This window comes from Pongo pygmaeus, chromosome 8, assembly GCF_028885625.2.
Source record: "Pongo pygmaeus isolate AG05252 chromosome 8, NHGRI_mPonPyg2-v2.0_pri, whole genome shotgun sequence".
Classification (NCBI taxonomy): domain Eukaryota; kingdom Metazoa; phylum Chordata; class Mammalia; order Primates; family Hominidae; genus Pongo; species Pongo pygmaeus.
The window spans coordinates 131,117,562-131,143,289 of NC_072381.2; the positions used below are offsets into that span (position 1 = coordinate 131,117,562).

Consider the following 25,728-nt stretch of genomic DNA (forward strand, 5'->3'; position numbering starts at 1 on the left):
GGTGGTTGGATCACCTGAGGTCAGGAGTTCGAGACGAGCCTGGCCAACGTGGTGAAACCCCGTCTCTACTAAAAATACAAAAAATTAGCCGGGCGTGGTGGCAGGCACCTGTAATCCCAGCTACTCAGGAGGCTGAGGCAGGAGAATTGCTTGAACCCAGGAGCAGAGGTTGCAGTGAGCCGAGACAGTGCCACTGCACGCCAGCCTGGGCAACAAGAGCAAAACTCTGTCTCAAAAAATATATATATAAAAATAAAAAAAAAACCCAAATACTTTCCCATTCATTGTTAAAATATCACCTTTGTTTTGAAGAAACAGATTGAGTCTGTTTGTTTTTGTGAAACTTTCTCCTGGGTATCATCCTAATGACAGATACATGTCATCACAGATGAGAAAATGTAGAACACTCCTTATAAAAGAAAATATAGTAACTCATTTTCAAGCTTGACAATTCTTTTGAATGCTTTACCACTGATGATCTGTGATCTCTGTGTGGTACAATATTTTCAAGGTTACTCCTTGCTGTGGTCCGGATATATATATGTCCCCACCAAACTCATGCCGAAATCTGATCTCATTGTGGTAGTGTTGGGGGTTGGGGCCTAATGGGAGGAGTTCAGGTCATGAGGGCTCTGTCCTCTTGGGTGGCTTGGTGCTGTTCTCATGGCAGTGAGTTCTTGCTCTGGCAAGACTGGATTAGTTCTCTCAGGAATTGGTTAGTTCCTGCAAGAGTGGGTTATTATGAAGTCAGAACACCCACCTGGTTTTGCCTCTCTTCACACGTCCATTTACCCATTGATCTTCTCTGTCATATTATGATGCAGCCTGAAACCTCTCACCAGAAGCTAGAGCCATGTGCTTGAACTTCCCAGCCTGCAGAACCATGAACTAAATCAACCTTTTCTAAAAACAAATTACCCAATCGTAGGTATTCTGTTATCATGATGCAAAACAGACTAAGACACCCCTCATCACAAAACTCTGAAAAGATTCTGCGAAAGGCCTTGTTTCTCCACCAAATTTAGCCTTGTGAATGGCATCCCATAGCCTATCCAAGCCACCATATATGCCTGTGGTAGACTGCGTAATGGTTATGGATAACCAACATCCCTCCTTAGGGTCCAGTCTCCCCTGCCGCATGTATGCTTAGCTTGGCTATGTGATTTATTTGGCCAAAAACAGGTGAATGGCAGTGATATTTGCCACTTCTGACCAAAAGCCTTTGGAGCTAGTCTGCAATGCACCAATCTCTTTTTGTCTCTCTGCTACTGCAACTGGCAATGCTCCAGATTGAGGCTGCTTCATCAGATGGGACATACTTACGCTAAATTATTTGGGACATTCTCATCCTAAAAATTTTTTCACTGTGTATCTGAAATTCAAATTTAACTTTGCATCCTGTTCTTTCTCTGGCTAACCCAGTTGTAAGCCACTGACACTTGCGGATCATTTGTTTTATCAGCATAACCCAGTCTTATTTGACTAGCTCACCATGGCCCAAGGAAGGGCACCTGTGTCAATCTGTATATTACATATTAGTAAAGCTTAATTTTGCCCTTACTTTTCACATTTAAAAAAAAAAGTTAGTCTTCCTGCACCTCAGGGGACTGTCTTTGGAGACCACTGTCCACAGGTGTAGTCTACAGGGCAAGGTTGTCAGAAACTTAACAATTGCACTAAAAATGTAGACTAATCAGCACTACCCCAGAGATACTAGATTCTGGAGGTGGCTGGAGGATCTGTTTGCTTAACAAGTTCCTCAGGTGATTATGAGACAACTTCAGATTCCACTGGCCTATGTCTACTATTTGACTTTTTAGAAAGCTAAGTAAGTAGGAGACCTGGGTACTAGTCCTAACTTTGTATGTTCAACAAGTCAATCCTATTCTCCTTTCTGGACTGCATTGCTCTCATCTAAAGAGGCAAGAGATTGGCTCAGGCAACCTCAAATCTCTCTTTCAGCTCTAAAAGTCCAGGATCAGGAGCCAGAAATTCAGAACCTTCTAAGGTCCAGAAAGTAAACAAATGAGGCTGGTTAGGGGTAAGACATTAGGTTGTGGAAGGGCCCAAGGCAAACTAAAAAACATATTCCCCAAATGGTCCCTGAGTTTAGAAGGTTTTCAAGTTTGTCATGCTCTGCCAGTGGGGCTAGAAAAGAACCGTGAGTACCCTGGGCACTTGTACTTTTGGCAGGAGCCCAACCACATTTGCCTTACTTATAATTGTCCTGCTGTAAAAGTTTTGGAAACTATACAAATAACTACATGAATTTACAAATGACTGGGATTTCTCAGAAATCACTGCATGCTGGGAGGATTTTTGCTAACTGAGAAAGTCTGATCTACAAATTGTTTTAGAATGGAACAAACTGGATGTCAATACTAACTTTAATAATTAATGAAATTGACATTGCAGTATTTTGGAGCTACTTCATTAACATTTTTAGCTTTGATTTTGCAGATTAAAAAAATATTTTGGAGCCAACAACATTGTTTTTATGTCTCAAACATTTTGATGAGCATTTTAAAAGCCTGTCAGCCCCAGTCATTTTCCCTCCATTGTCTAAGGGCTGAAACAGTTCTGTCACTGGTGCTGTGCCTGGTGTCAGTGATCAGACGGGACACCAGCCTTTGAGGAGCTCACAGTCGGGGAGGCAGGCAGATACAAACAGGTAATTTTTCTATAATGTGACAAGTGCAGGATAAAGCAATACAAGCAACTGGAACAAAGGAAGGAACCCTGAGGGGCAAGGAGGCGGAGGTGTCAGGAGAGAAGCCAGGTGAGGAAGGAAAAGGTATTTTAGGCAGAAGGAAAGCACCAGCAAAGGTGGAGCTATGGAACAAGTAGCTGGAGCAGCAGACAAGCATGCTGCTCATTCATTCAACAAACACTCTTAGTAGCTAGAGCATCAGGCACTGAAGAGGCAGGTAAACACGTGAGAGCCATGGGTAGCTACAAGAGCCAGGATAACTACACACACAAGGCAGAGCAGGCCATGGATGATGGGGTACATCCCAAGTGGGTCCCTGGGGCAGGAGGACAGAGATGGAGGAAACAGGCAGACACTGGTACAATATAAAAATGAAAATCAATTCGTGTCTGAAAACTTGAAATTCTAAGAGTAATGACTTATCCTCCATGTTTGCCCACAAAATATTTCAACTTCCTATATTAAAAACAGTGACAATAACTTTTTAAAAAACACTACACCATGTAAAAGTGGGGTTTTTTTCCCACTTATTTTTAAAATTTTTCCTGACCACTATGAGCTCCAGCAGCATGTAAAAGTGTTTGACTAGGGAAAAAGAAAAAATTAATAAGTCCTTAGAGCAAGAGGCATATATAAATTTTATGTAACCCAGATGTGCCCAATTGCTCCAGCCCCCAGGGATCATGCTTCTTTATGAACTAAATTACAGTACTGTAATCCTGGTCCTGTGTGTGGCTGCTGGAGACCCAGCCCCGACTCAGGCTTTCCTCCACAGTCAGTCCCAAGAGTCCCTGGTCACCCTTAGAGCTCCCATTATCCTCTGTGTGCTGCCAACCTCTTTTTCTGTGCTGACTGCCTGGTTCTGTTTCATACTTTGTCTTTTTCACGAGCTATTTCCGGCACATTTTCCCACTAAGCATCATCAACACGTGTCTAGGCACTCACTTCTCAAGAAGCATGCAAAATATTTGAATCCTGAGAAAAGAATCACTGCTATTTCTTTCTTACAAAGATACAATTACACAATAAAACAACAGAATTTAAAGATTATCACAAGCTGAATTATATATGTGTGTAAAAGCTTAACAAAATTACATATTATAATAATCAGAAACAAAAATAGGAAAAGAAAATATTAAAGAATAAATTTTAAATCACTTCATTTTACGGCTCAGAGATGTTTTGTGGACACAGAGACAGAAATGGAGACGTCTTTAAAATTAAGATCATATTGCACATTGGCTTTTTTAAAATTTTTATACAGAGTCTCCCTCTGTCGCCCAGGCTGGAGTGCAGTGGCGCGATCTCGGCTCCCTGCCAGCTCCGCCTCCTGGGTTCAAGCCATTCTTCCGCCTAAGGCTCCCAAGTAGCTGGGACTACAGGTGCCTGCCACCACACCTGGCTAATTTTGTTTTTGTATTTTTAGTAGAGACGGGGTTTCACCGTGTTAGCCAGGATGGTCTCCATCTCCTGACCTCGTGATCCACCCGCGTCGGCCTCCCAAAGTGCTGGGATTACAGGCGTGAGCCACCGCGCTAGGCCACACATTGGCTTTTTAAAATTTCACTTATCACTTAACATTATATGATATGCAATTTAAATGTTCTTAAATATTCCTGAAAAACAAGTTTATGGTTGCACAGGGTTTATTTTGTACCAAAACCAGATTTGACTATCCTCCTCTTAGTGTTAGATATTATGTTCAACTTTTCACCATAAAAAACAATGCATAACTTGCAAAAACCAAAAAAGAATTGTTGGCTGCAACATTCAAACAAAATGATAAAAATCAAAATCAATACATGTTGAAGTAAATGTCTACAAAATACACTATTATATCAAATTCACTGTTAAATTTAATTCATTATTAAATTTAAAGACGGAGTCTTACTATCGCCCAGGCTGGAGTGCAGTGTTGCCATCTCAGCTCACTGCAACCTCTGCCTCCCAGGTTCAAGCGATTCTCCTGCTTCAGCCTCCCTAGTAGCTGGGATTACAGGCGCCCACCACCACACCTGGCTAATTTTTGTATTTTTAGTAGAGATGGGGTTTCACCCTGTTGGTCAGGCTGGTCTCGATCTCCTGACCTCGGGCGATCTGCCCACCTCGGCCTCCCAAAGTGCAGGGATTACAGGCGTGAGCCACCGCGCCCGGCCTGTTAAATTTAATTCATAAATTGTTTTGTTACATTTGAAAGCAATTTGTGAGTTGTATGCTTGCTCATCAGGAGCATTCCTGAAAACGGACAGGACAGTGAGTTATCAGAGCCAAACGTGAATTACAAATTAAGACAGCCAAACTGCAAGAGCCAAGTTAATTTTTAAAAACACTTTCTGTATCTTACGGCACAACAAAACACTTTTACTACAAAACATGTATTGTATAACGGATGTGACTGCGTTTGACAGTTTGAGATGACATTGAGGAGTGTGAAAGAGAGCCTGGACCTTCAAAGCTTGCAAACGGCCGGGGCTATTTCTCCACCTTCTCGTTACTCAAAGCGCTGGCATCGTTTCCTGGGAACCTGTGACAAATACCGAGTCTCAGGCCCATCCAGCGCGCCCGAATGGAAACCCAGGCGTTATGAGGCCCCAGGTGCTGCGTCTCACGGGTCCTGCACCACCTGGGACCCCGCAAGCAGCGGGCATGCCGGGCCCCCAGGAGCCTCCGAAAGCCACCCATTCCCTAAACGGGGAGGGCCTCGTCCGCGCGTCCTAGCGCCCTCCCCGGAAGCCCCGCCGCTCCCACACCCAGGATGGGGCCACATGGGCACTAAAAGGCGGGCAGGAGCGCCCAGTCTTGAGATGGCTGGCTCGCCTTTCCAGTCCGGGCCCTCGGGGTGCCCGTGTGAAAAGATGTGACACTGCATCCTGGGTTAGAAGTGCGAACCTCTCACTAATTCACGTAACGGGAGCCGCCGGTAGCGCTGACTGCTGCACCTCCCCTCCCACGCGGACACTACCTGTAGGCTAGGATGACCCCTAGAACTGTTTGCCAACAAAGACATGCAGGGGGCGGAGCCTGAGCGTCAGATACCGAGAGCGGCGTGCAGAGGGCGGAGCCTAGGGGTCAGATACCGCGAGAAGTAGTCTCCCGAAGAGGTTCGGACAAGCGCAGGCGCACTACAATTCCCGCCCTGGCTGCGAAGGTGGCACCCGCAGCGGGAGGCGGGGCCGGGCCTAGGGGACAAAGATCGCGAGATTTAATGGCGCCTCAAAGCTACTTCTTCCTGGCAGAGACCGGAAGTGCGGTCCGCGGAGCGTCTCTGGCGCTTACCCTGCTTTGGGCCTGGGTTGCTGCTGCTGCTCCTCCGCTCCCCTTTCGTATCGCCTGCCCTGGATCGAAGTGATGGGGGATGCCAAGGAGGCCGGAGCCGAGGGGCCGCCGGCCGGGGCCGCCGCTCGAGAAGGGCTCAGCCTCCTGTCCCAGGCAGAATCCGAGGAATCTTCTGCACAGGTGAGTCCTCCGCGGAGGGGGACCTGCCAGGGATGCGGGAGCCGAGGACCCGCTCCACCGGGGAGGGATGCCACGGTTCCCGGCAGATTCTGGAGGCTTCTCCATGTTTCCCTGACACCCCCAAAACAGGGAGTGGAAGTCCATGTTCCATTCGGCAGGTATTCGTATTAAAAGCAGTTCTGGTAGCCGACAGGTGAATTAGATACGATCTCTGCTCTCAAGGAGGGTACATGTAAATATGTCATTCCAAAACGTGGAACAGTCGTGCAAAGCAGGAGGGAAGAAACGGTGCCAGGTAGTGACTCGCCGAGAATGAGACCGAACTAATTCACAAAAGGTGTAAAATGTTTGCAGTGCAGAAAAGGGACTGCGTGAAAGGTTAGAATATTGAACCCAGACACCGAACTTGCTTTGGGAGTGTGCAAGTGCAGGCTGTGAGGAACGAACCCCCAATGCCTTGCTATGAAGTTAGAGACTCAAGAGTATTTGAACCATGCATGCATGCATGAACCGATGCATCGATTACTAAATATTTCCATTAAAACAAAAAGCCCAAATGTTCCACCAGACTATTTTATGAATGATGTGTTATTAAAATTAAAATAAATCTTTGGCCGGGCGCGATGGCTCACGCCTGTAATCCTAGCACTTTGGGAGGCCGAGGTGGGTGGATCACCTGAGGTCGGGGAGTTTGAGACCAGCCTGGCAAACATGGCAAAACCCTGTCTCTACTAAAAGTACAAAAATTAGCCGGACGTGGTAGTGCACGCCTGTAATTCCAGCTACTGGGAGGCTGAGGCAGGAGAATGGCTTGAACCCCAGAAGCCGAGATTGCAGTGAGCCATGATTGCTCCACTGCACTCCAGCCTGGGCGACAAAGCAAGACTACGTCTCAAAAAAAAAAAAAAAAAAAAGAATTAAAATACATCTTTAATACTGAAAATAGGCTTTACTAAAGTTTGCATTTAGTTAACGTGATACCATTGAGTCTCCTTGGTTTCTGCTTCTCCACTTTACATGAATAAATTTTAAAAGGTAGAGTGGGTGGTGCATTTTCCAGCTGATAACCGTAACCATCATACTCCTTGACTCATCTTTTTTCTTTGAAGTTGGTGTAAAAGAACTAAGTAAATGTTACCATTTATGCTCAAATTTATTAAGTGCTGTTAGTAACATGTGGCATACGTTCCTTGTGAAGCCTGGTGTGACAGGTTCTTGTTTTCTTTTTATAAAGGTGAGATTTTTCGTTCCTAGTTTCATTAAAGTTTCACCCAATGTGTTAATTAGGGATCAGCTTTATTTCTTGGAGGCAATGAAGTGAAGAGCCGAGCTGTGGTGAAATATTCTTCTGCCCCTCCTCGAACAGCATTTGCACGCCTTGAAGAGAAAACAGACTTGAAACTCCCACCTGCCAACTGGTTACGAGAAAGCGCCAAACTAGGGCCAGCAGGAACTACCATTCTTGGCAACAGCAAGAAAAGCAAGCCATTTTCAAGGTAAATATTAATCAGTGGCATTTTTACCTGCCCCTCCACCTTCACTTAAAACTCTTATTTGCTTTTAAATTCAGTTTGTAATGCCCATTAACTTGTCGAGATTTCTGTTTAGAGAAAGATCACATTTGATTTTCAAAGGCTTTTTATTCTGATAATAGATGATGTTACAACATGAAGATGTGCATGCAATATCAATTGCATATGCTTCTTTCAAGTCAACGTCCTGTTATTAGCAAAGATGAGTTTTGACTGCCAAAGTTCAATCAGCCCTTTTATTTTAGCCAATTTGCATACCTTTTGAATATGTGAATACAAAGGATCAGCTTGGTGCATGAGGAGGAAAACCTTGAACATTGCTTCATCTTTCCTGTGGAGTTTTTCATTAAATGGTGGCAGGTTGACCTGGAAAAGCCAGATTTAAAAACCCAGCGTGTTGGGTGACCTACACCTTGACTTTGACACCAGAACTGATGGTGTTCAAAGTTGAGAGAGTGGCCTGAGGTCTTACAGAGAAAAATGTATTAATGTCCATATTGTAGGCTATTTAATGTGTAGCGTTCTCTTTTCTTCTTCCCCCTTCTCAGCAACTCAATCTAAAATATTTCCATGTAACTTGTAGCAAGAGGCACAAATACACTAATACTTTATGAGCTGCTAGTTTGGAAATTATCCTAAAGCCTCAGAAAATAAAAGTTAGATTTGCAAAAATGCTGTTTGTTTGTAGCATCATTTATAGGAGCAAAAAGTTGGGAGTAACCCAAATATCATTTTTTAAAAGAATGGCTTAATCATTTATGATTTGTCGACATAATTAAATGTTGTGAGGAAATTTGAATAATTATATTGACTCTATACAAATGCTGTGGCAAGTATTTTATATGCTTATCTCATTTAATTCTCACAACTCTTTGAGATAGACACTGTTAATTATATTGCACCTGAGAAAACGGAAGCTGAGAAGGGCTAAATAATTTGGCTCAAGCATACAGTAAATCACAAAGCATGCTTTGCTGTTAGGCGATCCTTTGTAAATGTCCTGACTCTGCCATTTAGTAGTTGGAACATGGTGATGTCGGGTACCTTTCAGGCTTGTAGGCTATAGATGTGCTTCAGGTGGTATGTGGCATCAGTTGGCTGCTCAATTAAAATTTTTTTTTTTAATTTCCTTTTGTTGTTGAATTGGTGTCAGGTGCATTTTTTCCATGTATATTTTTTAAGAGGTATTGTATATCACTAGAAACACAATCTCAGAAAGTAAAATCCTGATAAATGTTTCTGTTTCTGTTTTTCTTATCTCTCCACCTAAAAAGAATAAAATTTTGAACTATTTTCCCTTGGAGACTTTGGGTTTTGTGATTACAAAAATAAAAAATAATTGTTTTTATTCTAAATATTTCCTACTGGATGCTTCTAATGATTATTACCATGTTTTATCAAATCTAAGATGCCATTGACTTTAAGACACATCATTATTTTAGTACCACTAAGAAGGAAAAACTTGCCAACTGTAATGGTGATACACATCCTGGTTTCAGAGTTGTTAAAATGTGGAAAATGTGTATCCCAGAAGCAATGAGCTACAGTATTGTTATTAAGCTCTACTTGCATGATTATGAGCAGGACCTTATAACCTGTGTCCTTTTTTCTCTTTGGTAGCTTTGGCATGGCGTATGACTTTATTGATTCAGTGGGAAATGATGTGGATGTTGTCTCTGACTCTGAAGTAAGTGTTATTTGTCGCTTAATGTAATTTTGGGGGTGTTTTGTGATAGGTGTTTTATATCATGCTGTGTTTTGCATGATATAAATGTGCAAGTCTTGAGAAATTAGTGATGAAATAAGATAAAACTTACCTGATTATTGAATATCTTTTTTGTTATTAAAGTATCATTGTTTACCACGTTTATTTAAAGAGGAAGGAATAATCAATCCCCAAACACTGGCAGTGGTAATAATATACTGATGGTTATATTTTAATGATAGTAATTGAAACTGATAATAGCGTTTGGGATTATTCTGTATATGTTACCAGTTGAGTTACAAACGATATTTCTAGTAAAATCTATTGATCCTTAGTGGCTTTGATCTGATATGCTAAAAGCCTGGGTCAGCATAACAGTGTGATGTATACACCCTTAACTTTAAGAAATCCTATCATGTAAAAATAAATGTTTGATTGTCACTAACATAGTGTGACTCATAAAGTGTACGTGATTCTGGTTTGAAAGCTCCGTCCTCTGTGGGTTTGCATGTAGCTTTTTGTTTAAAGTTCTGTTTGTATAACCTTAAGGAAATAAGGTTTATTGTGCTTTAAAATGAATGAAGCTAAAATTTAAAAGATTCCAAATCACACTAAAACAGTCTTTCTAAACTATTTTTTCTCTTAATTTTTTAAGAACATAAAAAAACTCCTGAAAATTCCCTACAGCAAGTCGCACGTGAGCATGGCAGTACACCGCATAGGAAGGACTCTCTTACTAGATGAGCTAGATATTCAAGAACTCTTTATGAGATCGTCTCAGGTAATGCTTTTGTGAAAAAATCCAACAAAACATTAACAGCTTAAGAGCACTAGAAATATGATTTTGTTTCAGAGAATGGCCAAAGTGGAAATGTAGTTGAGTACTTCAACAATCGAGAAATTGAAAGTTTCACTGAAGATAGAAAATCTTGAATGAAGAAAAAAGAAGAGAATGAGAATGGTGAAGAAAATTATTTTATTGATTCCAACAGCCAGATTCTTTCTTACAAGAAAAAAGATGAAGCCAATGAAGAAAGTTGTGAAAAAATCTGTGAAATTTAAGGGACTAGTTTAATATTTTTAAAAATCCTTTAACGTCTCCCTTAAACAGATTCTCATGAAACATGGTTACTGGAAAATGTGAAAAATATTAGAAGCTGTTCCTATGAATAAATACAGTGATGTTCCGATGATGACGTTTCAGTCAGCGATGGACTACGTATGCTGGTGGTCCCATAAGATTATAATATACTGTATTTTTACTGTATTTACAATGTTTAGATACACAAATACTTCAGTACAGTCACATGTACAGATTTGTAGCCTGGGAGCAATAGGCTATACCATATGACCTAGGTACGGAGTAGGCTGTACCATCCAGGTTTCTATAAGTAACACCGTGATGTTCACACCAGGACAAAATCACCTAATGACGCGCTTCTCAGAATATATCCCCATTGTTAAATGACACATGGCTGTAGTTATTAGAGTTAATTGATGCTCTTTAGCCTAGATTCTCAAATTGTATGTTGATAAGGACTGTTTTTCCCACATGTTGAGAATGGATACTTGTGAAAAACATAATAACATTGTTGCAGTTTCACAAGGACTACCCTCCATATCTGTACTTTTCTTGGGCTGGCAAGAAATAGTTCATGGTCAGTCTTTAAAGAATATTACTACAGTGCTTTGATAAAGAAAATTAAGTTATGGTGATTTAAATGACATTTAAAATAAGTGTTTTTTTCCTTTGAGAAGACCACAGTTTAGTTCATCATGTGAGTATGAGCCTAGGCACTGGGATGTGACAGTGAACAAATCACAGGCCTTGCTCCTTAGCAGTTCATTGTTTTGGGTTATAAACACATACACAGATCATTTCAATATAGTGTGCAAAGTGGGACCTACTCCAGCTGCTAAGGAACATGTTATAGAGAAGACTCACCTCTCCCAGCCTGGCTTAGGAGGAGGAAGACGGGTTTCCTTTAGAAAACAAAAAACAAAAGAAAGGTGGTATGAATTGACCCAGAAAGATATGTTTTTAATGAGTATGTGTTTATGAAACTATTCAAAAAATAATAGGAGCCTTTTCTGTAAGCTAGTACTAGGTAACATTGTTTCGACTGTGTGTGTTGTATTAATAATATGTATCTCATGTTATCCAGACTGGTGACTGGACATGGTTGAAAGAGTTTTATCAAAGACTAATCGATCAGAAGTGGCAGAGGAAGAAAAAGAGCAAAGAGCACTGGTATCAAAAGGCAATTCTTTCCAAGTTTTTATATTACAGGTACTTGGCTACTTATTTATCTCTAAAGAGAAAAAGGGAATTCTGATCTAAAATTTAGTGTGAAGCTTAATCAAGTAATAATTTAAGTTTTGCCCCTGTGATACTGTTAACATTTGTTTCATATTTCTTTTTTACAAGATGTATGCTTAATTACAGATTGTAGTTTTTATAAACGGGTAGACTGTTGCATAAAGTTAACTTTAGTAACAGCGATCCTTTTTTATTTCTGATTTGGCCAGTATCAATGGTGATGGAGCTGCTCAGCCTGTCTCATCCACCACAGAACAGCAGGAATCATCCAGTTCAGATCAGACAAATGATTCGGAAGGGGCTTCATGGCCTGCTCCCTTCGAAATGCCTTCTTCAGTTTCTGAAGATCCCAGTGCTTCCAGTCAGGTTAGTACTTAAATGGTAATTCTAGAAACTCCCATAGGAAGACAAACCCTTTTTAAACATCTCGTTAAAAAAAAAAAAAGATGAACAGGACTAAGAAATATTCTGTCAGCTTATGGAATGGGGGAAAAAAGACTTCTATCAATTTATGGAATGGGAGAAATACTTTTTAGTTTTTCACAATAGAATTTACAAGAGCTATTATAAGTGGGGAGATCAGATTTTTTTATTAAATCGAAATATTTTATAGTAGTTGACTGATATGTTTATTAATACTGATTATCTCCTTAAAGTGATGAGTATTATATAGAGATACAGTATATTTTAACTATAAATACTATAGTTAGTTATTTTTAACTATAAATACTGTTTTAACTATAAATACCTGTCAATATTTGATAGACATTTCCTATCAAATATTGAGACTCAGAGGCCCATTTGTAATTTAAGTTCTAACCTTTTTAACATAACTTTCAGTCAGATTGTTAGGCCTAAAATATCCCTTTAAGATTTTCCGGATAAAATTGCTGGAACTTAGTCCACATTCGTGTTATAAAAGTTTTAGGAAAGAGAACGGACTAGGTTGTCCATTTTATCTCTTACATCCTTTTTCTTCTTAATGCTTGTTTATTTTTGTACCTACTGTATCTATCAAAGAATAAAATAAAGCCATAGATGTAAATTGTGACATGTCTATTTTCAGGAAAATAGGTTGATAAATAGATAATAAGATCTGTGACTTGATAAATTACGTCTTCCCTCTTGCTGTGTGTTCCCACATATTGAGCACTATTCAACCAGATTGTTTCAATCTTCACAAATTATAGGAAGCAGATACATGCAACTCGATTTTAGTTTCAGTAGGTTTAAAATAGAGACAGCGTCCCATAAAACTCCATAATGAATTTAAATTTTTTTCAAAAGTGAGAAAAATGTAAGGAAAAGGAAGGAAGTAATTAATACGCAAATCACATAGTGGTAACAACCAAAAAGTAGGGATGTTCTATGATTCAGAAGGGAGAAAAGACTACATAATACAAATACTACCCTCCTATTACCCATGTCACCCATCTCCCAGTGTTATTCTGTCTTTACCTTGTTTGGGAATTACCGTGAAAACTCTTGGAGACTTGGGAATCTGTAGACTTGCGTGTTGAGGAAGCAGACTGGCATTTATTGAATAGCTCTTATGCCATGTGTATGTGTGTACAAGGTTTTTTTTCATTCTTGGAGCTGCATATTGTACAAATAAGTAACGTTCATCAAAAGATGTTTCACATGGTCATACAGCTGGCGAAACTCTCAGGCTAGGGCTTAAACCCAGATCTTTCTGCCTGCAGAGGCCTGTTCCTCCAGCAGTACTCCACTGTGTCTGTGTGCTCCACACACAGCAAGGCCCTACTAACAGTCAGATCGTCGTAGTAGTGGTGTACCCCTAGGCATAGCTAGCTTGCCTTAAGAGTCTCTTACAGAGTACTTTTCTTATATTGCCTAAATAGAGTTTAAAGTTCTCTTAGGATTCCTGAGGGAGAGGACAAGGCACAATAGAAGTGCTAGAGAGCCACCTGTGCTTGTAGTCACACACGCTTCCCAGGCAGGTGCCAAGCCTACTGGCACACACAGATGACAAGTAAGACAGATGTTTGTGGAATAAGCAACACATACATGCCTGTCTTGGGTTCTGTTGAGGCAATGACATTAAAAGCTTAAAGTAGTATTTCTTAATGGCAGTATTACTTTCCTAATGATTGGAAAATTGAGTGGTAGGCTGAGTTTACCCAGTGTCAAAGGGCCCAAGCGTATTCCAAAATGTATTCCAGGCCGGGTGCAATGGCTTACACCTGTAATCCCAGCACTTTGGGAGGCCGAGGTGGGTGGATCACTTGAGGCCAGGAGTTAGAGACCAGCCTGGCCAACACGGCGAAACCCCATCTCTATTTAAAAAAAAAAAAATTAGCCGAGCATGGTGGCACGCGCCTGTAATCCCAGCTACGCGGGAGGCTGAGGTAGGAGAATTGCTTGAACCCGGGAGGCAGAGGTTGCAGTGAGCTAAAATCGCGTCACTGCACTCTGGCCTGGGCAACTCTGTCTCAAAAAAAAAAAAATGTATCCCAGAGAATATCTTAAGAACAAAAAGTGTTCTGAGATTAAATACATTTGGGAAACATTGGTTTTTACAAAGGTAAAGTAGATTTTTCTATTGCAGGATTGCTTATTGCTTATTATATATTTATTGTTTGAATATCGATAAATATTGTTACTCCACAAAAGTGAGTAGATGATAAACGTCATCTTTCAAACCTGACTCTGGAAAATTTTCATTCAGTTTCCCAGGAACTAGTGTTCTGTGAAACACTCATCAGGAAATGCTAAACTGGAGATTGTTAAGATAATGAGTATCTCAAACTGTGGCTGAGTAAGATTTCTTAGGGTTTCTTTTTTTTAAGAGACAGAGTCTCACTATGTTGTCCAGGCTGGATTCGAACTCCTGGGCTCAAGCAGTCCTCCCCTGTCGACCTCCCAAATAGCTTGGACTACAAGCATGTGCCATCGTGCCCGGCCAGTGTCTTAGGAATTTTTAAATTCAATATAGATGGAGTAGGCTGAAAGAGCAGTGGTAATCAGATGCACCAAAAAAGAGAAAAATGAAAAACTTTGAAAGTTTAGAATAATCTTTAATCTGTCTCACTTGAGTAAGATCTAAATGTGATTCGCTTCTTATAGTAGCTATGATCATTAGCCAAAGCAAGCCACCCAATGAGGAGTGTTATTATTTGTATTGGCCTAATGCACAATGGTAGATTTGAAGTGTGTGCTTTGAATATTTAGGTGATACTGTCAATAGTGGGTCAATTTTAAGAAATGTTGACAGCAGAATCACTCCTTATCCTTGCACTTTTCACAGGGAAGTGAGCCTCTTGAACCCTCATACATAGTGGGGCATGTGGCCTCAGCCCCCAAAGAACAAAACCTGATTACTTTATTCAATGACGGGGAGCACAGTCAGGTATGCTTTCCATGGTGTCCAAGGTGACAGCAAATCCCCAGTCTACTTCGTCATTTCAAAACTAGTCTAAGTTGAAATTGATAGGGAAAAACTCCACTTGATCCTGAAATTGCTTTCTAAGCATCTTTGTGTTCGTAGCTCTGGGGCCTGACTTTGTCTTCTTTGTCTCTTCCTTTTTCTAGTCTTTTTATGGATCATGGGGGGAAATTACACATTGACTGTTTATTATAATCCTCCCTATTTTAAATCACAGGGTCTTAAAAATGATTTTGTTCGGAATATTCTATGGACATTTGAAGATATCCATATGTTGGTTGGCTCCAACATGCCCATATTTGGAGGAGGCAGATACCCAGCAGTCAGCTTACGTCTCAGGTAAACCAACATCGTACCCCTCCTCAAGCTTATGGTATTTAAATTCTTCCTTTAGAATCAGTGTTCCATCAGACGGAGGTTGCAGTGAGCCAAGATCATGCTACTGCACTCCAGCCTAGGCGAAAGAGCAAGACTCGTCTCAAAAAAGGAAGAATCAGTGTTCCATCTGTTTGGGCATCTTCCTCTTTCTCTAGGTTTTTTCACCTCCCTCCTTCCCCTGCCAGTTGAAATGGCCACATTAAGGAAGGAGCTACTGTCAGCAGATGCTGAAAGGCAGGCCTATAGCTGAGTCTTCATTCTAGACCTCATTGAATAGAGCCAGAGGTTTGTTGGACTGGCCTAGTCTTAGGTCTGAATCTACAACTTGTGAGAATATTCAAGAGAGTTTATTTAATTAGTTAGAGAGCTTCCTACTAACTACTTGTGAGCATTTTTCTTAATGCTCCACGTGTATTTGTTGACATTAGCCAATGTGAATTCTAAATTAAGCATGGTCTTGTATTCAGTCTTTCTTCAAGTTGTGTGTGAGGAGCAGGCAGTAGGCTCACAGTCCTTTCCTATCATGTTGTCTTCTATTCTTACTGAAAACTTACCAATGTCAGTTAGAAATACAAGCAAGCTTTTGGAAAGATGTTAAATATAGCACAACCACTAAGCTGCATGTGCATATCTTATCAGAAAAGAAAGCATAGATGGCATTTTCTATCTAGAGAGGACAGCTTAAAATACTTAAATAGTGAAATAACTTTCAGATGATTCATTAAGGAACATCTTAATTAAACCAAATAACACTAGAAATGTATATTTTTAGGGATAACAACAAACCAATTAATGTGCTAACTGGAATTGACTATTGGTTGGACAACTTGATATGCAATGTACCAGAGCTTGTGATGTGTTTTCATGTAAATGGAATTGTACAGGTAAGATACAGTGTGATTTTTCTGATCTCTCGAATGCAAATTGGTACAGAGAGTTCCTCACCAAAGTCTTTACGGCCCTAAAGTACTAGGGTGCATTTTTGCCAGGGAAGATAGCTGTGAATAAACTGAATTTGGGTGTACATTTAAGTTGGTGATAACAGAATTCTAGATGTTATAGAAGTATAATTTTACAGGTAATTTGGAGGAAGTTCATAAATATATGAAAACCTGCATTTGTAGCCATAGAACTCTAATTTTAATGCCAAGCACTCATTAATAATTAACTGAAAGTGTCTATACAATGGAGGTGTTTCTTCGTTATTCAAATATCTACTCAGTACATGCAAAGTTTTAGGGAAAGGTCTTGTAAAAATTGCGTATGGTAGATAGCTTACATAGCAAATTCTTATTGAGCATATTCTATTTAGAAGACACGTATCCCCATTATAAGTGTTGGGGGAAGCCAGGCGTGTTGGCTTATTCCTGTAATCCCAAGATACTCAGGAGACTGAGGCAGGAGGATCACTTGAAGCCAAGAGTTCAAGACCAACCTGGGCAACATAGTGAGACCCTAATTGTAGAAAAAAACGCACACACTTAGTTGGGCATGGTGGTACATGTCTGTAGTCCCAGCTACTTGGGGGGTTGAAGCAGGAGGATCACTTGAGCCCAGGAGTTTGAGGCTGCAGTGAGCTATGATCGTGCCAGTATGAGTGACAGAGCAAGACCCTGTCTCAAAAAAATAAAAAATTGAGAATTTAAACGATAATTGTTGAAGGAAAACAAAGAATAAGCTTGGTTGTTACTCAGAAAGAGATAATCTAATGGGAAATAATATGCAGAGAGAACAGTAGGAGACAGATAAGAATTAGAAGTGTAATACACAGAAGTCGAGATCATCAGAGAAGGGGATGAGCACTTCCATTCAGGTCTGGAGGAAAGACTTTGTGGAAGAAGGGACATCTTAACTGAGTCCTGAATGATAGCTAGTATCTCAAAAAATAAGAGCTGGATTTTAAAAGTCTAGTGTAAATACATGAAAGGATTGATAATAAATCCAGCTAGGGAACACAGGATTTATGTAGCAGAATAGCTGCAAGTAAGGTTGGAAAAGTCATGGTCAAATGATGGAGATCTTAAATGTTGAGCTAAGGAGTATGGACTTGGTTCGGTTGGTAATCTGGAATCAGAGAAGGCTTTGCATCTAGGAGGGGAAATTTGTTGTGTTAGAAAATTAATTTAGAGATAGCATATAGGACAGAAAAGGAGGACTTAGAGACAAGAAAACCGGAGGCATTGTACCATTTTGCAGATAGTATAATGTACTTTCCACTAGAGAGGAACTATTAAGAATCAACAATGGTAAGAATTGATAGCATTTATTGAGTGCTTATTTTATCCAAGCACTTTGCTGAATGCTTTAAATGCTTTACCTTATTTGATCTTCTTAGCTACCTCACATGCTGTTATTCCTATTTGAAGGAAAGAGAGACTGAGGATCAAGGAGCTCAAGTGAGTTGCCCAGGGTCACCTTAGTAGTGAGTTGTGGTGCCAGTCTTTGTGCCTCTCTCTGGCTGAGGACATGCTTTGAACCATTATATTCCAACCCAGTGATTCTTAACCTGGTTGTGCATCAGAATCACTTGTGGTCTCTGAAAAAAATGCACTTGCTTGGGCCCCCAGTGTTCTAGTATCAGTAGGATGTGTACTTCTGTCTTTTCTGAAAGTCTGCTATATGATTCTGGTTTGCAGTCTTGATTGAAAACCACTGTTAGACCAGCTCCCTAAATGGCAACATTTAGTGAGAGGCTGGGGTGGGAGTGGGGAGCAAGAGAAAAGAGAGAGGCAGATAAAGCATTAGCAAGGCGGAGGGGAAGAGGAGTCAAAGGAGATTCCAGGGTTTAGGAACTAGAATAATGGTGGTGCCATTTAGTGAGATAAGGATGTTGAATTGGTTTAGACAGGGAAGGTAATATGTTTTTGTCACATGTTCAGTTTGAGGAAAGTATAAAAATGTTTAGTGAGCATTTTGAAGTTGCAGTCATTAGAGAAGTAAATTGAAGCATCATCTGCCTAGATACTGTCAGATTTCGTCACCAGAGGAATCTATTAAAATCAGACATTGGAGCCTCTCCCCATAGGGGTAAAAATAGAAGGGCATTTAGAGAGAGAGAAGGAGAACAAGAATAGCACAGATTAAAATACGGAAAAGGAGCGTTTTAAGGAAGGAAATAATCAACACTGGGGACTTCACATGAACAGAGTGGGGTGAAAATCAACCTCAGACGATTGTGTTTGGTCTTACATTCCAGTTGATTTGAAGTTTCTAGTTTTAGAGTACTTCAGAAAATGTGGCAGGAGGTGTTTAGGAGAGTGTGCACAGGAGACAAACTATGCAAAGGCACTTTGAAAATAGTGGTAGTAATGCTCATGAAGCCTTGACTCTTATTGCCACCTCCATTCCCCCGGCTCCATCCCTGTGAAGTAATAAAATCCATAGATGAAGGGAAGAGAGGTGTCTACTGGAAGGTTTCCTAAATGATTCTCTCTCCTTGAGTCACTGACTCTAGTTTCTAGCCAAAAAAAAGGCCAGAAATACATGTGTTTTAAAATCTTGCTGGGTAAATCGTACCTTCATTTACCATCTTCCCAGTTGAAAACCATTAAAGTGGAGTAAAAGTAGTCGGTATGATTTGTTCCATGTTAGAACAGAAATAAGATCATGCCTAAATCTGAGGTTCTAAATCTGGTAGTGATTCTCCATTGAAATTACTCCAATAGTGAACTGCCCTTGCTGATGGGGTGGATGAGATTCCTTTGGGAGGTTGGAGCAGGAAAAAGATTAAAAACCACTGGTTTAAACACTTTCATGCTACATAGGTCTCTGTTTGCAGGACTTCTGCATTTGGTTGCTTTTTAAAAAGAAAGGTGTTGTTTCCTTGGGTTTTCTCTTAAACTGCTTTCCATCTGTCCGTGTTTTACAGAAATATGAAATGATAAAGACAGAAGAAATTCCCAATTTGGAAAATTCTAATTTTTCTACTAAAGTCATAAAAGACATTGCACAGAATATTTTATCATTTTTGAAATCTAATTGTACCAAAGAAGGGCATACCTACTGGCTCTTTAAAGGTAAGCTATTAATACTTCTTGAGTGAACAATAATTGATTTGGGTAACTGCTGTAAAATGAGGCTTATTTGTTTTTCTTTCCAGCAAGTGGCAGTGATATAGTGAAGCTCTATGACCTCACTACTCTTTGTGAAGAAACTGAAGACAAATACCAAAATCCATTCACCATGCCAGTGGCCATTCTCTTGTACAAGTGAGTGCTTTAAGAATTTAAGATGAAGAAGTAGCCTATTATATAAAGTTTTAAAGCATACAGCCACAGTATCCAAACCAAGGCTTTTAAATGCTTTTAGGTTTTCATAGTAGGGGGAAAAATACATATACACATTGTACCAAATATTACTCAGCTTTCTTATGCCACCATAGTATAAATGTTTTGGGGGTGGTGGGTAAAGTGTAAAGTTTAATATTTTGTTGTTTCTTATAGCTCTTTGTTGGAAAGAAACAAGAGCACTCCTAGACTTGAGTCTTGCAGATAATGATGAATGGGCAGTAAAGTTGATATAAACTCTTTTTTTAGGGTTGCTTGCAACATGATGATGAAGAAGAATCAAAATAAGAAGCACTATGGAACTATTAGAACATTGCTTCTTAATTGTCTGAAATTATTGGACAAAAGCAGGCATCCTCAAGTAAGATTAACATTTATGTATTCTCTAAACAATTCTAGCATTCTAATAGGGAATTGTTACCTAGACAGTAAAGCCTCCTGATTCATGTTCCGTAACTGCCCTATTCAGTGTGGTAGCCATTAGCATATGTGGCTGTTGATCACTTAAAATGTGCTTTGTCTGAATTGACATGTGCTGTAAATGTAAAATACACACTGAATTTTGAAGATTGGGTGTCTGTACATATTACATGTTGAAATGCAATATTATATATATTGGATTAAATATATTTAAGTTGATTTCACAGATTCTACTTTTTAAATGTAGCTCCTAGAAAATTTAAAATTTCTGCATATGACTCATGTTACATTTCTCTTAGACAGCACTGCTCAATAAATTTAGAACTCATGTAATTCTAACAGTAGTGCCCTTAGTTCTTTGTTTTGTTGCTATTAGACCTTGTTACCACTTTGTTAATATAAATAGGGTTCACATTCCACACTTCAGGATATTAAAGCATCTCTTAAATAAAGACCAGTAAAATTTGTTTTAAAGAGAAGGGGAAAGAGTGTCTCTTAAAATATTCCCTCAGTCATGCTCCCCACAGTTTTACACCATCCTTACCCTCGGTTGTCTGACTTTATTTTTCACTGTAAGGCTAATTGTTGTATCCTGTTCAAATCAGTAAAGGTATGTAAGATATGCAGTTTTTCTTTGAAGAGCCAAAGTAATTTTAATTGTGGCCACATTTGATTTAGAGATAAAGATTATCCTAGAGACCAAACTCAGAAATGTTTTTGAAGAAAAATAGTAAAACATTTTGTTTCTGACTGAAATAACCTAATTGCTGACTGAGGTGGCAGTGTTTAGTGGAACTTGAGTGGTTTATGTGGATGTCAGAAAATGGTGTTAAGACTACTGTCTGTGATTAAGAACTGATAAATAATAGAATGGGATAAATGGTCATATATAAATGCTAATTTTAAGAGATATCAGAATGGACTTTTCCCTTTTTAATGTAATGGTTTTTTTTTCTAGAACCATAGATCGTATAATAAATATTAGTTGCCTATTATAGAGAAACTTGAATTAATTTATAGTTTGTAAAGAAAAATTCTGGTTTCTCACTTGGCATAGGGTGGTATTAAATTTTTGTTAATATTTTAGTTATGACATTCTATACTCAAAAGCTTTTGTTTGTCTCCTGTGAAATTCAGTTGACACCTTTTAAGAGGGAGGGCTCAGGATAGAGTAATTTCAGGAAATAGGAAATGCATCAGCCTATAAAGATTTTGTGGAGCATACCCAGAGTATCAGTAGCTTTGAACTGGGAACATTTCTGTGTGTGTTACAGTCTATATGGTGGAAACAGCCTGTGTGCAGACCTCTTCCTAAAATTTGTTAGTATGGTAGTAAAATTCACCTATTTTTTGATGACAGTAATTTACACATATTTCTCTCTTTTTCATAAGATTATTGCTTCCGCCAATTACATGCTTTCAGAACTTTTTCAATTGGATGAACCTAAAAAGGAAGAAAATTCAGAATCTCCTTTAAATGAGAATTCTGATGAAAGTTATAGTGAAGAGGAGGAAGAGATGCCCGATAGTGATGAAAATGGATCCTATAGCACCAGCTCTGATCCATCGGATGATAGCAAAGCAGTAGCTATAATCAAGTCTGTTGGAGAACTATCAGTACCAGAAAAATACAAATCTATTCATCAAATCAGAGTAAGCCTTTAGAATTTATATTAAATTTTTATCAAGGAAACATAATCGTTAATCGAATATAGTTAGCCTTTCAAAAGATACCATTACTTCAATAAACCTTTCATGGTCCAGCATCTAGTAATCATTAGTTTTCTGAATTCTAAAAGTTAGTTTTATAATTGTTCCAGGGTAACTGACCCACATTATGCAAGCCTGTAGTAGACAGGTATGTAAACCAGGTGTCTGTCTATTCTTATGTGAAGGATTTTCCTTTCCAGTGACCAGTGTGTAGTCATAGTCATGTCTGCTTACTAGGGCACTTCTGTCCAGTTTCGGGGTTGCTGGGAAATGACATATAGATTGTTTGGTGAACACAGAAATAGAGTAGAGAAGGGGGTGGCTCTTGGAGCTGTATATGGTGTGCTCTGGTACATTATCCCTGTGCTATATAGGACAGTACTTTTTTTGTGACTCTGGCGGTCGTGTCTGCCGTATTGGACATGTCTCTGCCCTGGAGAGGGCCAGACAGATTTCTCCCTGTGTGGATTGCACTGTCCTTCTACCATCAGTGTATCTCCAGGCAGTACATACCTTTCAACATACCGTCTCCCTATGATTAGATCCAGGCCAGCCTTAAGAGTTCTGGCTGTTCCCTGAACTGAAATACAGTCGTATTTACAGATAATCTCTTAATTTAAGCACTGAGTGTAACTTTCAGATGGAAACTTTAAGCAAGTTTTTGAGGGGCTATGTCTGTCACCTTAAAACATTGCCCATCTTTCTGACCTTCACTTGCTCCATTGGTTTGCCGTGGCCATGCTGGGTTTGTTTTCTCTCAAAAGCATCAAGATTATGCTCGTTGGAGGGCCTTTGTATTTGCTGTTGCTTCTGCTTGAAATGTACCTACCCTAGGTCTGTTCATGGCTGCCTTTTTTAAGGCTTAAGTCTTGACTGAAATGTTGCCTCTTCAGGGAGATGTTCCCTGGCCACTCTGGCCAAAGTGTGCTCTACTTTTTTGTCCTTCAAGGAGCCTATCTGTTCCTGAAGTTCTTATTTTTATGTTTGTCTTGCTTCACTAGAACGTAAGCTCCCTGCAGGTACAGACGCTCTATCTCCCATGTCTAGAACACATTATGGGTGTTCAGTAAATATTTGACTAAATGACTGCAGGAAAAAGTCATTAACTGTCCATCTAAATTTTAGTTCACTTTCAGCTTGAACTTCCACAGTGGAGTGAAAAAATGTTCTGGTTATAATCATTGATTGCAAAAGTTACATGTATATGGAAAACTGCATTGTAAAACTAGGCCATGGAGTTACGGGGCAATTAGGTAATAATTAAAGATGTAATGAGTTAGTGTCACTATTTTTCACAGATAGCACTTTCTGTTCAGTATCTGAAGCAGTCAAAAAATGCAGTCTTAGTATTCATATAAACATGTCTTTAGTTAGCCTTTCCTTATCCTTATTGAATGACTTTGCGGTATGGACAGTCAGCATGAGCTCCAGGGTCCCAGCTTCCCACTCACTCACCGTGTCCTCAGACAAATTGCTAAACTGTCTGTGCTTGCTTCTCTTCTGTGCAGTAAGAACAGTAATTCCAACCCCACGGGATTCAGCAAAATGAAATGCTTCATGTGTAGAAGCCCCTACAGATAATATCCTTCATAGTTGGAGGTTGCTAGCTGGTTTTGCTCCTTAATTAAGCAAATAAATTAAACAACGAGAATATTGGTGATACTTGTTATTTCTAAACTGATGCTAATTGTTAATTGTGTTTTGCCCAGTGTCGGTGCTAATTATGAGTGGAGCTGACCTATTAGATGATGTCTATATTTGTCTAAAACATTACTACTCTAGTTCTTGCCTTTTTGTCATAATAGAATTGTATTTCAAATTGTAAGTACTTAAAGCAACATATATGTTGTAAGATCTTTTTAAGCAAGATTTTTGTTGATAATGCTTACAGTAATTTAATCTTCAACAAAAACAATATGTTGACCTTAATACACTGGTAGTGTATTAATAATTTTACGTTTGTTCCTCAAGCCCAGTTGTGCATTTCCAGTTTGCCATGACACAGAAGAGCGCTGTAGACTTGTGCTTAGCTATGTTCTAGAGGTAAGTTTTTAAGTTTAGTCTTCACTTTTTCAGTAAAGTTTGTACTTGATATGCAAATTACACTTGTTTGTTGGTGTCTAAATGTTATTCCGAATCGTGTTCTGCTGCGATTTTTTTTTTCCTTAAGCATAAAGTGAAAATCAGATTTGTTTTTCCCAAATCTTTCAGATCAAACATAGTTCTTGAAAGTCTGTTTGTGAGATGGAAATTTTCCTAAACGTATTCAGTAGTCCAGATACTGTCTTATATTTAGTTTTCAGTTGACCTGAAGTTAGGTATATAGTGAATGCTTTTCCTTTTTTCGAAGGGTTTAAAATCTGTCGATAGCAGCATCAAAAAAGAAAGCGACCTGCCAGCAGCTGACCCCAGCACTCCAATCCCGTTAAAATATGAAGATGAATCTTCAAGAGGGGGTCCCGAGGGGCTAGAGAAGCAGATGGCCTTGTTTTTGGACAAAAGTAAGTTGAATTGATGTGCAAATAAGGCCTTCAATAGAATAATACACTGGGTCTTTATCAACAGCAGACTTATGTCAATTAGGGCGTTAATTGAAAGGCGTTGAGAAAAAGACACCCTGTGAGCTGGGGGTAGGGGTAGTAGTCTTTCAGTTGAAATATCAAAAGGATAATTTTGATGTTTCATGGACATTTCTAATAAGAACATAAGGAGCCTGCATCTTCCCGTTACCCACAGTGAGGAACTAATGCTTCAGCCTGGTGGAGTTGTCAGAAATTGCTGCTTCAGTAAAAGCGCTGGATTGTGTAGGAGCCACAGACTTAACCAAACTGCCTAACTTCATATCTTGGCTTTGCTAGGGCAAGTTGTTCCACTTCTTTGAGTCACTTTTTATCTCTTTCAAAATGGAGACGATAATAATTGCTTCTTTAAAGGGTTGTTACAATGATTAAATGGTTAATATATGTAAAGTGCTCAGAACAGTGTACATCATAAGCACTATAGAAGTGTAGGCTGTTGTTACTGCATAGTACTTGAATAAGCTACAAATGTCACTTTTAAATTATCTAGTTTGTTCTTCAGGAACATAACATCATGAAGAATATATGGACTTTGAAACAGAAGTTGTGAATTTCTTATTTTAACCTAAGTTGTATTTCTTTTTCCAACCTTATTTCTTTTCCCCTTTTAAATCAGTTTCAATTGTTTAAAAAAAAAAAAAAAAGTGTAGAGAGCCTGTATGTTTGAAATACATCTGAATCATAGTGGAAGTGCTTTCTGGACCCTTCTTCTTTTCCTGAACAAACATGGCGGAGGTAGGAGAGGAATAGATTTATTTCCCCAGCATTTATATAGTGCTGCTTGTATGCCAGGCTTCAGCCTACAAGCAGTAAGGAGATCACACCAGGACTTTTGCCATTCTTTTTTTCTGAAATGCCTTTTCTGTCTCCTTCTCCATCTCCCCTGTTGAAAATCCTGCTCAAGCTCAGAATCTCCATGTTTCCCTCTGTTCTCCATGAGTATTACTTGATTCTCTTACCACTTTATCCTGTGAGCCTGCCTTATGTCAGAGTTCCTGCATTAAATGGTTTTACACACACATGCACACACACAGTTGTGAACAAGAACTTCATCTTAATTTTAGTTTCTCACAATGCCTCTTACTCACAGATGATGCTTATATCAGCAGAGGAAAAAAATCCATACACACATTAAACCATAATGAAGACTAAGTACCTTTCATCGCCTTGAAAGACTTGTGTTCTAGCTGATGAAAAAATGACAAACCTTCAGTCTGGGGGAAGGG

General features: G+C 39.4%; 1 protein-coding gene across 4 annotated transcripts in view; it reads left to right on the top strand.

Annotated features, from left to right (window-relative positions):
- Positions 1-5,727: 5,727 nt before the first annotated feature.
- Positions 5,728-25,728, top strand: part of EDRF1 (erythroid differentiation regulatory factor 1) — a 44,451-nt gene continuing 24,450 nt past the window's right edge. Inside the window, exons 1-15 of one of the 4 annotated variants that reach the window (XM_054436474.2) lie at positions 5,728-6,166; positions 7,454-7,662; positions 9,319-9,385; positions 10,059-10,184; positions 11,569-11,693; positions 11,933-12,089; positions 14,992-15,093; positions 15,347-15,468; positions 16,280-16,391; positions 19,376-19,523; positions 19,607-19,715; positions 20,043-20,154; positions 21,606-21,866; positions 23,895-23,966; positions 24,274-24,424. In XM_054436474.2, the coding sequence (XP_054292449.1) occupies positions 6,059-6,166; positions 7,454-7,662; positions 9,319-9,385; positions 10,059-10,184; positions 11,569-11,693; positions 11,933-12,089; positions 14,992-15,093; positions 15,347-15,468; positions 16,280-16,391; positions 19,376-19,523; positions 19,607-19,715; positions 20,043-20,154; positions 21,606-21,866; positions 23,895-23,966; positions 24,274-24,424 (1,981 nt within the window). In that variant the 5' untranslated portion in view covers positions 5,728-6,058. The remainder of the gene's footprint in view (positions 6,167-7,453; positions 7,663-9,318; positions 9,386-10,058; positions 10,185-11,568; positions 11,694-11,932; positions 12,090-14,991; positions 15,094-15,346; positions 15,469-16,279; positions 16,392-19,375; positions 19,524-19,606; positions 19,716-20,042; positions 20,155-21,605; positions 21,867-23,894; positions 23,967-24,273; positions 24,425-25,728) is intronic. The other 3 variants (XM_054436476.2, XM_063670392.1, XM_063670393.1) reach the window with 3 other exon arrangements.